At 34.3% G+C, this 16,889-nt stretch overlaps 2 protein-coding genes across 3 annotated transcripts in view; one reads left to right on the top strand and one right to left on the bottom strand.

Moving 5' to 3' along the window:
- Positions 1–291: 291 nt before the first annotated feature.
- cass (cassowary) lies at positions 292–2,150 on the bottom strand. Its single transcript, XM_067269311.1, has one exon. It carries the CDS (start codon positions 2,022–2,024, stop codon positions 468–470), a length of 1,557 nt encoding a protein of 518 aa, XP_067125412.1. The 5' UTR covers positions 2,025–2,150; the 3' UTR covers positions 292–467.
- Positions 2,151–10,735: 8,585 nt separating this feature from the next.
- LOC136974433 (dnaJ homolog subfamily B member 6-A-like) overlaps positions 10,736–16,889 on the top strand; it is a 39,058-nt gene continuing 32,904 nt past the window's right edge. The window contains exon 1 of one of the 2 annotated variants that reach the window (XM_067269312.1): positions 10,736–10,877. The gene's annotated coding sequence lies outside the window, so the exon portion shown is untranslated. Of the gene's footprint in view, positions 10,878–14,374; positions 14,458–16,889 lie in introns of those variants that run through there. The other variant, XM_067269313.1, reaches the window with a different exon arrangement.

Raw genomic sequence — 16,889 nt, forward strand, 5'->3', positions numbered from 1 at the left:
GAGAAATTTTTATAATTCTGGTTTTAACTATCTTCAATTGATGGAATTAAAAAATATATATTTAATTTGTGATGTCACATTAAGTTACTGAATGCTTCAAGTGAAAAACTTTTCCAGTTCACAAGATCCTTTAGGTTCCATCATTAAATTATATACTAAAATGATAATATTTATATCCTAGATTTTATTATTTTTATGTTAAATTTAACAAGATTTCTAAAAATTACATCTGTAGACATGTATTATATATATATAAAGAATTTAAAATTTAAAGATTAAATTACACTTAACTGAGTCAAATACCTTTAATGTTAATGAAGTATTTTTATACAAATATCGAATTGGTGAAAGTACAAAATTAAAATTAAACTTAACAAATTCAAATGTCTGTCTTTGAGATGCAAATGAAAAACTAGTCAACTTGATGACAAATTTGATATATTGTGATTTCTTTACATTAAAACAAATTAATATCTTCCTCTTCCTCTTCTGTATCCATATCCTCGTCCTCGATTGGGACTGGGAAATTTCACATTCGTACTATATTTTCCACTCGGCGGGCTATAAAGTTCTCTCTCTCCTTTTGTTTTCTTTATTTCGGCAGATTCGTCGTACGTAATGGGTGTTTTATTTTTTCTTTTTAAAGTATCTGATATGTTGATGCCACCCGAACTACTGCTAGGTGGTTTCCACGATAGTGTTATTGTGCTCTTGTAAGAAGGCGGATTATGAAATAAATCTTTAATTAATGTATTGATGTTAGAAGTGGTGCGTAGTGCAACGACTTTTATTTTATTTTCCTCCGTCTTCAGCTCACTTCCTACTTTTCCATGTAAAGCTTCTTTCAATTTTTTAATATAACCCTGAATACCTCTCGCTAAATATTGTAATCTGAGTTTCAGATCACGTAATCTCTCCGCATTTTCTTCGGCAGTTAAGAATTCCGGATATCGTTTTGCAAGCTGATGAAAGGCAAACATCAAACATTCTACGTGCGACAGCTGAAGAGACGGTTCTTCCGTAGATTTTTCGATCGTCTCGTCGGATGGAGGTAAGGGCATATATTCCAATAATCTCTTATAGACCATTTCCAAACATTTAGGAGTATCTTCCATGTTATTAGCAAACGGCGACATTTCGGCCAGCAATTTCAAAATCTCCAACGCAACGTCTACACCTTCTTGTAGAGGTGGCAACTCGGACAACACGGGTAGCACCTGGAAGCACACGTAATGCACGAATTGGCCGGAACTAACAAAAGGCGAAAAGTACGGGCGAGCCTGACGGATACACTGGACGAGTCTATCGACGCTGTCGGTGTCGCCACGATCGAAATCTTTTTCGAAACTGGCCTGTTCTGCAATCATTTCGACCAAAAGCTGCTGTCCGCCGACAGTCTTGGCCATCTTCAAGCCAGACAGCATACCCATAACCGTGACGAATTCCTCGCCGGTGATGTCTTCGAACACCTTTTTACATTCTTGAAACAAATAATCTTCTACGTCTCTGGTAAGCACGTCGCCGGGCAACGACTTCACCTTACCGCCCAGAAAGTTGATGGCTCTTTCTCGAACGATCTCTTCTCCGGCATTTATCTGAGAAAACAGGCCGCCGAAAGTATCTTTGGCATCGACGTTGAACAAGCTCATCAGAGACTGGTGGACTACGGATAGTTCCGTAGAATCATCCGTGGCAAGGAGTTGGGCCAAGACGTCGGCTATTTTGGGAACATATTCCTTTCTATCCTTGCAGAAACTCGGTAAATCTTTGATAGCTTGTTTACGAATTGCCACGTCGTCGTCTTCACACAAATCTAATTGAGCATCTATTGATTTGTCTGATAAATGTGGATAATTCTTAAAGAAACGAGAAATGAATTGAGATGCCAATCGCTTTTCATTACTCGATCCTTTAACTGCTTCCAATATCTCTAAGTATTTTTGTTCAAAGTCTGCCGCCTTACCTTTAGTTTCGGCATCTGCTAATATATCGTAGTTCTGGTATAGCTTCTCCACGTTATCCATTTTTAAAACTAATTTCCCTTACTTTTCCTTCTAACCAAGCAACCGGTAAAAGAATTTTCAATTTTAACACTGAATAATAATGGCAGCACACGTTACTTTTGATTTCGACGTCGAGTGGCGCTTCTAAGTATCGATACAAATTTAAAAATTTTTTAAATTGCAATATTTTTTATCTTTGCTTAAAACGTCACTATTTTAATTATGCTTTTGAATATAAAAATTAAAAATAAAATATAAATCTCCATAAAAATGTTAACATGCGACCGTCCTGTTAGACTATCTCAAAAGAGACTCGGAATTTTTCGTGGATAGTCAAGTCCCACCCCGCCCCTCAACGCCCGATTGTCATGTGGCTTGGCATGAAAGCAATGAATTCTGATAAGCTAAATTTATTATGTAGACAAATTAGTTTTGCATTGTCTCAATTTTATTCGATACAAGCAGTGAACTCATCTATAAAAAAAAAAAAGAATATGAAACTGCATCCCAATACAAATGGTAAAATCATGAAGCTCGGATCTAGAATTTGAATCCAAATCTTTTATGACAACAGAAAAACCCATTACTTTGCGGCAGTGTTTGAAGATAATTATTAAGTAGTCAGTCTAAAATTCTGAGAACAACAGTCGCGTGCGATCAATAAGTTTTTTATGTATCTAATAAATTCAATGAACATAAGCAATATTCATTGATGGCCGGATGGCTGAACAGTCGAAGTATTAACTTACCTCTGTAAATCGAAAAATGAATCCGAACGGTCAAAAACCCCCACGAATTTTTCGAGTGATCGGGCCTCGTCTCCCACTACCCGCTGATCCATCGCGGGCCTGGCCGAACCCACATTGAGCTTGATTTTAAAAGATTCCCATTTTTCACTCTTTTCCTTCTATTAGTACTAAGCAGTGGCGTAGCTAGGGAGGTGCGGTAGGTGCGGTCCGCACCGGGCCCATGGAAAACGATAGGTTCATGGGGGCCCCAAAATCACGAAAAAAAGACCCGAAAAATTTTTTCGAAGGCCCACAAATCTGGTTTTGCACCGGACCCGGAGAATCCTAGCTACGCCACTGGTCTTTTTATCAAGTCCATCACGGGTTCGGCCTGGAGCCGGTTGCGGGGAGAATTTGACATGTCCGGGACAGAAGCCCACGAAAAATTCATGGGGTTTTTCTACTCGACCGGAATCAAAGTAGCGGCCTATCGCTCTGGGGGACGAGATCGAATCCGTACCGGTCGAAAAAGCTCAAGAATTTTTTAGATGGTGGTTCGTCCCCCACCACTCGGTCGCTCCAATGTGGGCTTGGCCAGACCCATACCAATCAGCAGTTCTCATTTACAAATATCTGCCAATATAAATGCTATAACATCATACAATGTTATACAACATTACTGTACGAAGGCTATTTTTTAAATAAGGTCCGTTTTTTAATAAGAAGAAAAATACTGTAAATATCGTTAAAATATATTTTTTTCCATATTCTACATACTTTTATCTACTTTTCTACATAATTTCCATTTTGTTTAAACATTTGTCATACCGCTCAACAATTTTTTGAATTCCGACTTCAAAGAAATCTGCCGCCTGTCAAGAAGCCCAATTCACGACTGCAGTTTTCACTTCTTCTTCGTCGTTGAAATGTTGACCACCAAGGAACTCCTTTAAGTATCGAAACAAGTGAAAATCACTGGGTGCAAGGTCTAGACTGTGTGGATGATCGTATAGAGTTAAAACGATAAAGCACTGTTTAATCTTTTTGTTTTGTGATCGTCAGAAAGCAGTCTTGGAACGCACCTAGAAAACAATTTTCGATAATTCAGTTTCTCCGAAGCAATGGTATACAAAACTGATCTTGAAATCTGTGGCAATTCAATTGATAACGTTCAAATCGTGAATCGTCGGTCCTCTCGAATTTTGTTATCCACATCACGAATTAAATCTTCAGAAATCAGAGAAGGTCGGCCAGGGCGTGGCTCATCGTGCACATTAACTCGCCCATCCTTGAACATTCTTACCCATTTTCGAACTTTACTGTCACTAATAGCATTATCACCGTAAACTTCACAAATCTGATGGTGAATTTCCGCTGCTGCCAAGTTTCTTGCATTCAAGAATCGAATAATAGATCGCATCTCACAGTCGGCGGGAGACTCAATTTTCTTAAACATTTTAAACTTCTACAGCTCAGCATACAGACAGACGATATGGCTGCAAATGGCGTCAAAACGCGCGCCAAGCTTGCTCGGAGCAGAAGCATGCATACTGCCGTGATTGCGCATTATTCTCACTTTCATTCACAAACGGACCTTATTTAAAAAATAGCCCTCGTATATATATACTGTTGTGAATATTAATTAATAGTATTATAATGTTTTATGATACTATTAATGCATATAATGTAATAAATAAAGTCTATTTTTTACTATTCGCCTGAGTTTTTGTATGATAAGTTCGTAATAAAAAGCAAATCTATGCTAAATCGAAATTACAGTATTATCATTTTCAAATTTGATACGTCAGCCCAGTGTACAGTAAAAGATTCTTTTTTGGAGACCATCATAGATTTGACAAGTCCACAGCCGGAAGGCCGAGCGGTCAAGGTGGCATCCTACCGTTCCGGGGATCCGAGATCGAATCCAGACGGATGAAAATTCCCATAGCGGTGAGTGGTCCGTCCGGGTATGTCGGGCCCCATCCCTCACCACCCGACTACCCCATTGTGGGCCTGGTCAAACCCATCAGAGATCCTCTAGTGTCCACAGGGCGGAAAGAGTTTTAAAAAAAACACCATTTTGATCAAGTTACATAAAATTACGATTGCATAATAATCCGAAATTATTATTAGACTGAAATCTCACTGGTTTTTATGTAATTTTAATGTCGTATAAAACTAACAAGTTCCTTTAAAACCTGTATTATTCAAAAAGCCCCAAAATGGCGGCTCCAGTACGCATGTCCTGACCTTATATAGATCTTGAGGTTTACGTTAATTACGTGGCACCATCTGGTGACCAATAATTAAACTAACTTATCGGAAGATTTTATCTAATTTACAATTTTTTTTTTTTTTTTGTCGTGATGTTAGAAATATTTATTACATAAAAATGCTTTGAGTGTTATTATATAATTGTTATTTTTTTCAATATAATTTAGAAGATATTTTTAAAATGTTATTATTAAGTTCTAAATGGTTTTGGATTGTGCTGGAAAGCATATCGTTAAGAACAGGAAGATCGTGTCTACGTCTTACGAGCGAAGATATAAACATACTAAATTAAATTATATTAAAATTTAATTTTTAATGAAAAATTCTGAATATTTAAGAGCAGCTTCTTTTTAAACTAATGAAGATTTCACTGTTTTTCCACACTTGTAGAATAAAAGTTCAATGTGTGACTTTTTCCGTGTAACCCCAGGAGTGGATCCTAATAGGGATTAATAATAGGGCTTAAGCCCTGGGCCTCCAAATGACAAGGGAAGGGCCCACAAAACTGAATTATTATAAATTTTTAATACTTTTTCATTAACAATGTGCACTTATCGTATAGTAAAAAATAGTTAACGTTAATAATATAATAATAATGATAATTTATAGTATTATTTTCTAATTGTAATCAATGTATCTAATTGGGCAGTAATTAATCAATGTAAATATTTCTTATGTTTTTTTATATAAGATATAAAGTTTGTCATTCAACACCATTTCATAAATAAATATACTGTATTTCAAATCTGATTTTGATGTTATTAAAAATGGATTTTAAACCCCAGTTTAAAGATACTTAATCTAACAAAAAATGGGGCCCATTGGACTTTAATAAGTCTTAGGCCCCAAAAAACCTAGATCCGCCCCTGCGTAACCTCCTCCCTCCCTTCCAGTGTGGACGTCACTTATGGACAGTCCCTTATTTCTCTTTTTTTATATTCTGTTTTCTTTAAAGATCTTATAAAAGGTTTAAAAAATAGAGGTTTCTTAGAAATTTTTAAAGCTAAATCGACTCAGATACATCCAATAACGGATCCGGAAATATTCAGAGAGAAGTGCAGAAAGGAAACAATACGCCTTAAATTTTTTTTTACTATCTGAGGTACTCGGCTTTACTCGAGAAAAATCCCCAGAAGGGAATGCAGCTGCACCCTGCGCATCCCCCTAAATCCGCTCCTGGAACTTTGCCCCATCTCTCTTCGTCCTGATGTCCGAATGACGAGTATAAAAAATGCTAACGAGCAATTATTTATTGTAATGTGTTCACAATACAGAGCTGCAATTTTTAATCATATCTTTTAAATTTATTTAATTTAAAATATATGCTCTCCACCTTCAAATTAGCAGTGTTTTGCCCCTGTACATCATACTTTTCTTTAGCAATCGAGTCGTGCCGGTCATCTATCTAATTCCTTTCGGGAGGAATTTTTGAATTGAAATAACGTGACTTCCGATTTGAATCGGAAGTTCGTATACAGTTAATAGGGGCCTCCTACCCCAAGCTTTCTATGTGTCGTCGTGAATTTCATTTATCTAACTCCGTTCTCGAGATTAAGGAAAGACAACGGACGACAGTGGAGATTTGTAGGTCTACAATTTTTTTTTAAATTGCAGCCCAATGAGTAATGCATAACTTAAATTTTTTCTTCTGCTCATTTTTTCTCGGAATATCCTTTTTATTGAGAATCTATTCAGCCAAAATTTTTCTTAAATCCATTAAACCGTATTGAGTAGTTTCTCTCCGCCATGCACTCCAGTATTCCTCCTTCGTTTCCATGCACTCCAGGATTCCTCCTTCGTTTTATCCTTGGTGAACCTTTCTTCCTACCACCCTCTTAAAATTCTCAGAATTTTAAGAGCGTGGTAGGAGGAAAGATCCAACCCTCACCGTAAAGGGCTACAATTAGCCTACGCCCATTATAGCGGGAATCAGACCTTCAATGAGGTCGATTACCATGAACGAAGGATGGAAGAACGATATTCTGATCCTCACTGCTCGTGATAACAATTATAGGGTTTCTGATCAAGCTCAAAGCAAGATCCCTCACGGGTTAATTAATTCTAATTACAAATTTTTTAGAAAGTTATACGAGTTACCTACGTGGCCATACGAAACGTTGCGATGCTTTTAACAAAAGGACCCAAATTCTGTTCTCATCTGGAGAAGACTGTCCTTTTCGTTTCCGGGATGGTCCTTCTTAATATTAACTGTAACGAAACAAGATTATAATCAACAGCAATAAGCAAATAATTCTCAAATATATTCTTTAGTTTCAGTAGGACCAGGACTGATGTTTAGGAAATGGAAGTGAAATCCGAATTATTCACAAAAGAAAGAGCAAGAATAATCATCAAATTCGAACTCGAATCCCTTATCGTGGGGTAAAATCTTTATCATTCATTTCATAAGCTGTATTCGTATGTAAAATTCGTAGTATTTAAGTAGGCCTACTACAAAAGAAAAAATACGGAATAAACTTCCAAACAAACTAATGCTTCCTTGGGGCTTTCAAACTTAGAGGTCCACACACACATACACACACAAAAAAATTAATTTATAAATGCTAAAAGGAACACTCAAGAGGCTTCGAAATTATATGGCGCCTTAGGACATTCAGGTGTTTTAATTTGCTACAGATCTGTAATATCAATAGCTTCCTTTGTTACTTATAATTATTACGGTAGAAAAACTCATAACGATTCATTATTTTCTGGAAGTTATTTTCCTTCACGTAAAGAGAATTATAATTATCAAGACAAGTAGAATTCATACACAACCGAATCTAAATATCAACAGTTAACAACCTCCGGCGACTTGCGTAACAACTCGAAAATATCGTGTTATACCGAAACCATTATCATCTGTGCCAGAATTTTGTCATTCCGACGATTCTTTTATATTCAAAAGTAATCTCTGCCATACAACGTAGAGTACAAGTAATCAAGCTCGCAGTCTACTTTCCATCCATTCCAAACACGTTACTCGCTGTCAGCTTCGTCTAAAGAGTGTTTATATTTTAAAATATAAAGCTTTAAAAGCTTCTTTTTAAATTTAAACTTGTTTGATTATGTTTTAAAACGTAAAGATGGCCTCTTAATGCAAAACCTTAAGCGGAAACCTCGCTTTAAATCAAATCTGTCAACGATCGAAGGTTAATGTTACTCTGGGTATACAAAATGGCGGCTCGTCTCTGATTCCAGCAAGGAAACAGTGGGAACGCACGTTCTAACCTAACCTAACCTATTCTAATAAATTACTCCTATTGTAATAATTTGTTTGCTAATAATTATGGTAATTTATTAGAATAGGTTAGGTTAGATTAGAACGTGCGTCCCCACTGTTTCCTTGCTGGAATCAGAGACGAGCCGCCATTTTGTATACCCAGAGTAACATTAACCCAATCGAATGCACCAATATCAGACATTAGACTACGCCGAAAGCATTACTCGATTTTTAAGTTCACTAACTGTTTATATACGAAACTTTTAAAGCGAAAATTATTTATACCTAACCTATATATACGTTTCGATAATTATAAATATTTTTAGCGTATTAATTTTACGTTATGACATTTTAAAACTATTTATTTATTTAGATTTTGCCGTCTTGGCATCTTAGAATATACATTATGCTGTCTCGTGTATACATAGACATACACACTCCGAAAGACCTTAAAAATATATAAAATCAGGTGTATGGAAAGTGTAAAGGCCTCATATTTGTAATTAAAAATAAATTCAATTTTGGAGGCTTTTCCGTGTTTAGGGCCTGGTTTAAATAGCCCCGCTACGCAGTCCCGTATATGTACAGTACTATGTATACACGTAAGACTGTATTAAGAATTATATTTCATTTAGGAATTTGCTCTGCATAATTATATATCATCGATGTAATTGGTAGAGTGTAGGAGAATGAAGAAAAAGAAAATGTAAAAAATCATCCCAATAATATTTAAAATGAAATTGTTAACGCATAAATATTATTTGAATTATTATATAAATTTATAAATCCAAATATACGTGTTTTCTTTTTAATTCGACAAAGTGTAAACTAAAATTATGCTTTCTAGTTTTAATTTTTGTCAACTCAGCAGCATCCATTCCTCGTCGTGCGTAGGAAGGTAGAGAAAAGTAGCTCTCCTTGGCACACAACAGTTGACGAAGGTCAACTCACTATGACTCGTATCGATGTATCGAAAACCATATCTTTCGTACCTAAGAAATTTCCAACATCGATTTCGTAATTAATTATCAAGTCACGGCGTAAATAAAAAACAACAGCCAGAGGAATATTTTCTTAAACTGGGTTAGTGTACTTTCCTTAAAATATAATAAGAAAAGTTTTGTAAAGGTGTAAAAAACCCATCGTCCCATGCCGGGATTCGAACCCGGGCCCCCTGGGTTAAAGCCAGGTATCCTGTCGATTAGACCACATGGGAACTATCTCGTCATTTCTTTAAACTACCTTATGAACATAAATAGTACCTACGTGTTTAGATTTCACCTGAAAATGACGTATTACCGACACCTATCGCGTGTGGGTGATCGACGTCACGTGATAAGCAAAGGGGTGCATTTATTTATGCGCTCCTTTAAAGCTCGATCCAATTAAGCGGAAGGCTCGTTTAAATATGATTTTTTGAGTGCAGGAAGAGGACGATCTTCGAGAATTTTGCTTGTCGGTTCGATAAATCTTTACGATCTATTTTCTTATTTCAGATTGCTTATTTCATTTCTATATATAGACGTATGTTTGGGAAGGAATTAACTCCTCTCTCTTCACACTTGCTTTTATTGTTGGATAAACAAACTCTCTCAAAACAAGGATAGGACTACGTCGACTCATTTATTATCACCTTTCATTTAGAATCGGAGATTTTGTCTGGTAATCGTCGGTTATGACGACGAGTAGGAGGACGATCGAGCTCGTATAAGTAATATAAAGAAAGGGGAAGGGAATTATAAAATCGATTTTCTGGTAAACTCGGCGGGTCAAATAGAAAAGACGAAAATAGTTGCAGTGTCTAATGGATTTATTTGCTCTGACCTAGTTGGCTGATAAAACGTGTCGATGATATACTTTTTTTAAAATATAATATGTAAATTATTTTTTAAAAATTCTTCTCTTGTACAGTACCTGTTCCTTTATCTTTTAGATATTATAAAATTATGAGAAGTTTTCTTACTTAAATCCGATATAAAAATGCCGTTAAAGTGGACGAATGAATGGAGAATAAAATGTGCATATAGGCCTATCAATGAGTAAAAGGCGAATGAAACGCGTAGATATTTATGAATAAAGGAAGATAAAATATGCCGGAAACTACGAGAAAATATAAGTAGAATGCCGTATTGAAGGCGAATAAAAGAAATGGAGAAAGGCGGATAAAATATGCAAGTTTTTATAGATAAAATACGGAGATAATTACTGGTAAAACACGAAGAAAATCCGTTAGTAAAGGGCACCGCCACGACATTATTTCTACTTAGTGTTCCACATACAAATTACCCACGATAATATCAAATTAAATCGACGAAAAAATAGCCTAGTTAGGAAGAACAAATGGCAAGAAATAAATAACGAAAACGATTCTTCCACCGAAAACTGCCGGAGAACGGTGGAAATTTGTTAGAGAGGAATTAAAAATGTCGGCCAGGTTAAAGGGTTTGCCACGATTATGAAAGTGACAACAAACTTTCACTGATTAGTTGGCGTCGTCTACTTCGAGACGCTTACATTTGCGCATGCCCGACTGCCTTTGGAATGATTCGAGGCAGTTGATGTGCTACCAACTGGGAGGAATGTTGCGCGCGATCGTGTTGCGTTTACGTGGATGTGTAGCCGACGCCAACTGCACATAGGACGCGCAAGGTAAGTTACAACTAATTATAATCTCTTCTCTCTCGACCAAACACTCCATCAAACCTCGATATAACCGATACGTAATATGTTTTATGTCTGTTTCTCCCGTTATAAGGGGGATCTGGTCCAAGTTAATGTACTGTACGTCTCCCACACCTCGAAAAAAAATGAGTTCAATTACTTTCAAATCGTGCTTATTAATTAACCGATTTTTTGAAATGAATTAAAACTAAAAATCAATTCTTAAAAAATATTCTATTGTCTAGAAGAGTATTTTTTTTATTTTTATTTTTTTGTCTCAAAGCCAACGTTTTCTAATTCTAATCCGTGACTTGGCTTCGTTTGTGTCCTCGATCACTTATTCAACCTTCCCAGTAGGTCTACCACCTGCGAGACTGAATAAATTATTAAATAAATGCTCGATAATTTAGTAAAAAGGGAATGGAAATTGGGTTTTTTTAAACCAGATACGGCTTCTTTTTTGTCAGTTTGTTTATAATCCGATAGCTCGTAAAAAAAGGCACGTTTTATGATCGATAGGTGTGTTTGGACTTGGTAACGCGATATCGAATGACATGCCACCCTGTAACCAAGGTAAAAATGGTCGTATATTGTTTTTTGAAAGATAGACAAAGGCTTTTTGTGATCGAATTTGGGCGTGGTCGGTTTTAAACCGTTTTCTCCACCCGTTAAGTTTGATTTGAATTGGAGGTTATTGTTTTCAAAGGCTCCGATTCGCTTCGAAATAGGAAACTTCGGATCACCCGTCTTCTTTTTTTTTTTTTTTTTTTTTTTTTTTTTTTTGTATTTTCGATTCGTCTTTTTCGTTACGTCAGACAATTGTAGGTTATGTTGTGGTTGTTGCCCTTTGTAGAATGATAGAGAAAGAGAAAGGGGTGAATAACACGTCAGGTGAGTAGCGTGGGATGCGCAATGTGGTACTTCAAGTTAGATATATTACGTGGGCGAATTTATATATTTTAATTTCGTAAATTAAATTTGAAAATTTATGTAGTTTACCAGTGCAAATAACGAAATTTATTGTGTTAATTATTTACTTAAGTGTAAATAGTCCTAGATATTCAAACAGAGGAAGTGTTGTCGCCGCAACGGTTACGAAAACGCCCTTTATTTTAACGTGGGTCACTGCATCCGGAATGGACAAATGGTTACTTTTTCATCTTAATAATTAATTTGCGTAGGAAGATTTTTATACGAGTGCAAAATTAACGTTTATTAAACTATTAATTACCTTTTACGACAATTAAATTTAATCAAATTATTGCCCGAAAATAAATAAATTTAACAAGTTCGATTTATATCGCAATTAAAAACCTCCTTTTAAATTTAAATATATAAATTTTTAAAAAATTCGAAATTTAAATGTGAATTTTTAAATATATAAGTGTTTTTCTGAAGATTTTTATTAATAAAAAGTGTGTGCGCATCTTCGCTGTTTCCGGAAATAGTCCAGATAACATTTTTAGACAGAGTAAACGATACTCTTTTACACTGACACGTGTCTATGTGAATGAAGAAGAACTGTTATGTAACTTACTGTGGAAAACAAGAAAATTTAATTTAAAAAAAATAAAAATTAAAATTAATTAGGCTAATTAATAATCAGCAGCATTTTTGATTATTAGAAATTAAAACCCATTTTAATATAAAACCGTTTTTAATTAATAAGAAAGATGATAAAATTTTAATTTTTACGTTTAACCCGTTGACCCACATCTCGAGTCAATAGCCTTGTTACCCTTGGCCTGTCAGCTATACAAAATACATCCTCCCCGATAAGAAAAAATAAAAAATAAATAAATAAAAAATTTAATTTTAGTAACTACTCCAGTCAAATTTTTATTATTTTCTTCAAACAGCTCAACGTCTCTTCCTTAATTTAAAATGGAGGAAAAGATGCATTAAGAATTTGGTATGTAAAGGAATTAAGTTGGATCATAAACGATTTATTAAATGAAATGAAATGAAATAAATCCATTTTAGTTTCTAATGCCGGTTGGAAATATAACTATTTATAGACAAAGGAACGTTTTTCTGGCAATTGTACGAGTCTTAAGCAATTTCTTTAAACAGATACACGGCATGGTTGATTCTTTAAATACGTATCAAAGCTATCTTAAATGTCGAAAAATCATTACTCGGAGCGTCGTTTTTTAATACAGGGCAACGTCGATGTCTTGTTGAATTTTTTGCGAATTTTGTAAATATATTGCACATTCGCGTGGTCAAAAATTACTATTTCGTGTTTTGTACGGGTTTTTGATTAAAAATTATCGTTTAAACTCAAATTTTAAATAATTTTTAAGTTTTTTTTTTTTTTAACTATTTGACACCTTAAAATAACACGAAATCGCTTATACATATCGCATTTCCGTACATAATTTTCACCTTTTTTGTAGCCATTGTGTAGATAGAGTGACCTTTCTTTTAGTGTATTTTAAAAGATTCATAAGAAAATAATTAAATTTAATTATAGAAAGGTTTACGAAGCTAAATAAAGCCCCGAACAATACAAAAGTGTGGATATTGTACAACATAACATTAAATCGCAACCCGCACAATTGATGCTATTACTTTTAAAAATATAAACGCGTTTCGCCTTTTGTTCGATATCCGTGGCTATCATTTTCGTATTTTTTTAAAATTAGATAAATATAATTAATTTCTTTTAAATAATGGTTTATTATTCGTTAAATATGTCGTCATACAAACAAAAGTAAATTCTAGAATGACCAGTAACTTATTTAGGCGTAGGTTGAATTCGGTACGTTTGCCCTTGCCCACTAGAGGGCTGCCGTCGTGACGTCACAAAAAAATGAATCAGTTTTGAGTGGACCGTCGGGTTCTCGTTCGATGAAAGTTGCTGAAAAGCAAAATAATTTCGAAGGTAAGAATTTTATTCCGTTTATTAATATTATATTCCATTAATATAACAATAAAAATCATGTAACTAAATAATTTGAGACAACTTTAGGCACCGTCGCTCCACCTACGATAAAAAGTATTTATCGTGTTTAAAAATATGTTTGAGTATTTTAATTATAAAGAAAAACTAAATATGAAAAATAATTAAGGAGTAGATTATCTATTTTATATAAATTTAATGATATAAGCGATTAGAATAAGTTTTACTTAACGAATAAATTTAAAATTTAAAAAAAAATCAACAATAAAAGTTCGCACGCGCATTCTGATAATTCTTCGAAGTTTAAAATTTTGTAATTACTTTTTTTACATTTTTATTTAACTTTTAAAGAATTTTAAAAGGTATTTCAAGTATCTAATTTGTAATTTTTTTTTAAGAAAAATAATAATGGTAAGTATTCCCCGATAGCGGCATAGATAGCTCCGGTTCGTTTGACTTTCTTTACGTTATCAACTGGAAAAACCCAGAATTGCCGATAAATTAATTCGAAAGAATATAATAATTTTTTAATTTCTTCTCTAAATATAATAACGAATGACTGTTTCTTGTACTGTACAGTACGTTCGAACGAAAAATTTAAAACTCGTGTAGATGTCAACGACCTCTCTCGGATGTTAGGACGCGTGAATGCTGACGTCATCGGTGAGTTGGGTCTCGCATATTTTATATCCTACCGTCTTTTTTCCATTATTTAGAAGAGGACATATTGTGCGTCATACGGGGTCAAACGCCCTTGTAATGACTCTACTATTCTATTGTGGATTCGTTTTTGCGTGTCGAGGTTACTACTGTTATTTTGAAAAAATCCTACGATTCCTTATATAGTATAGTAATTTAGGTTTTACGTTTTTAATCGCAATTTTATGTTGCACTTTTCAGGGTTTTACCGAGAAAATAATAGATAATTTCTAATTTAATCTTTTTTCCTTTATATACGACGAGTTTCTAGGAACTTTAATAACAAGTTACGGTCGATTTTATGAAGTTTCTACCGAAGGAAAATGCTATTTTCGACGTCTCTCGACCTTTCTGGTGAAACTTTTGAAGGGGGGAAACTGAAAGTTTAAACTTAAAACACGTTTGTTGTTTTTAAAGATATTTGAATCTTATTTTTTTGTTAATTACATATAAATTTTGCCATTTTTTCTTGTAAAAAAGAAACGCGCAAAAATGGACGATTAAGTGAGAAAAATTTGTTTCCGGCGCTTCTTAACAAAGAGAATACGTTAAAAAATCGCATAAAATGTGTTCATTTTGTAAATAAAAATACGGGAATGATATATGTTTTGGGTGTTTGTTGAATGATGTAAACCTTGAGCGCATACCAAAGATCTGACAATGTTTTTTTTAATTATACAATAACGTTTTTAAAATACTTTTGATTAATTGATACGTGTTATCGAATAGGAAATGAAGTGTTTTTATAGCTTCTAATTTTGCTTCTTGTGTTATCTTTTCAGCCTTGATCTATTTGTAAAACGACAACAGGCTATAATGATTAATTAATACAATAAAGTAGACCTCCCCTTTACGACCATTCGTTTAAAACACCTCGCTTTTGTCATCGATACATTTATATATATTTTAGGTTAATGTTACCTATGGTTCCAAAATGTCGGTTCGTCTCTGATTCCAGCAAATAGAAGGGAAACAGTGGGGACGCACGTTCTAACCTAACCTAACCTATTCCAATAATTTTGGTAATTTATTAGAATAGGTTAGGTTAGGTTGGAACGTGCGTCCCCACTGTTTCCCTTCTTCTATTTGCTGGAATCAGAGACGAGCCGCCATTTTGGAACCATAGGTAACATTAACCATTTATTAAAAATGTCAAAAATTTCTCGAAAGTATTTGTTTAGAAAATTAATTTCTAGTTACAATAACCACATATTTACATAGAAAGTCTGATCATCCAATGGTAAATCAGCCTGTCTGATACAACTAATTAGCGTTTATTCGTTTCATTCTCCTATTTTCTTCCTGTTATTTTGAGTAATTAACATACTAACATTCGTAAATAAAGAACTTAGAAAATATCAAGTTTCCGTAGTCTTAAATTTCGAGATAAGCTTGGTCGATCAAGTGATGGTCTAAATAATTCAGCTTTTGACCCGATTAAAAAGAAGGGGGAAACAGGAAAATTCTAAATTAATCGTGAAAAATGACAAATAACATCAAATAATCAACTAAATCTAAAATTAATTATTTCTAACAGGAAATTTAGTAACTATTCTTCGAAATTAACTGATTCTCCCAATATTTATGCTGTTAATACCTTAAAATTTATAAAATTGAATTTAAGTTTAATATTATCAATTCGATCTTATTTCACGTATTGTCAGCACAAATTTTCTTTGTGCTGACAATACGTGATAAATGTTGATGTGGTTAATTATAGAATAACTTTAAAAAAATATCCTAGTAGAAAGTATGATGATATAATTTAAAAATTTCCGTACATTAATGAAATATACGTATGCGATAGACCTCATTTGCCGTGAAGGATTCGAATAAGAACCCGATCTACATCCTATTTATCACCAGTAATGCGAATCGGTGTATCCTGCTCCATTCTTCGTCCTTACCGGTCGACCCCATTGCGGGTCAGTCGTAACTGTGGCCTGCCATGTAGACTAATGCGCTGTTACCTGGTGTTAATCAACCGATTAATCAATTATAATCCCGATTTAGCGGCTTTCGTATTTAATTAGCATCTTATTATTTTATTTAACTTCGATACTCAATGATTAAATTTGAGGTTATCCGAAATTCGCATAAAAATGCTTTTAATCAATTATAAATAAGGGTTCAGTTGTACGTATAAACTTTTGGTTAATGTTACCCTAGGTGCCAAGATGGTGGCTCGTCTCTGATTCCAGCAAGGAAACAGTGGGGATGCACGTTCTAACCTAACCTATTCTAATGAATTACCATAATTATTAGCAACCAAATTATTAGAATAGGTTAGGTTAGAACGTGCGTCCCCACTGTTTCCTTGCTGGAATCAGATACGAGCCGCCATCTTGGCACCAAGGGTAACATTAACCAAACTTTTATTTATTGTTCTTTGTCAA

The sequence above is a fragment of the Centruroides vittatus genome, unplaced genomic scaffold (assembly GCF_030686945.1).
Source record: "Centruroides vittatus isolate TY-2023 unplaced genomic scaffold, ASM3068694v2 contig_349, whole genome shotgun sequence".
Lineage (NCBI taxonomy): Eukaryota > Metazoa > Arthropoda > Arachnida > Scorpiones > Buthidae > Centruroides > Centruroides vittatus.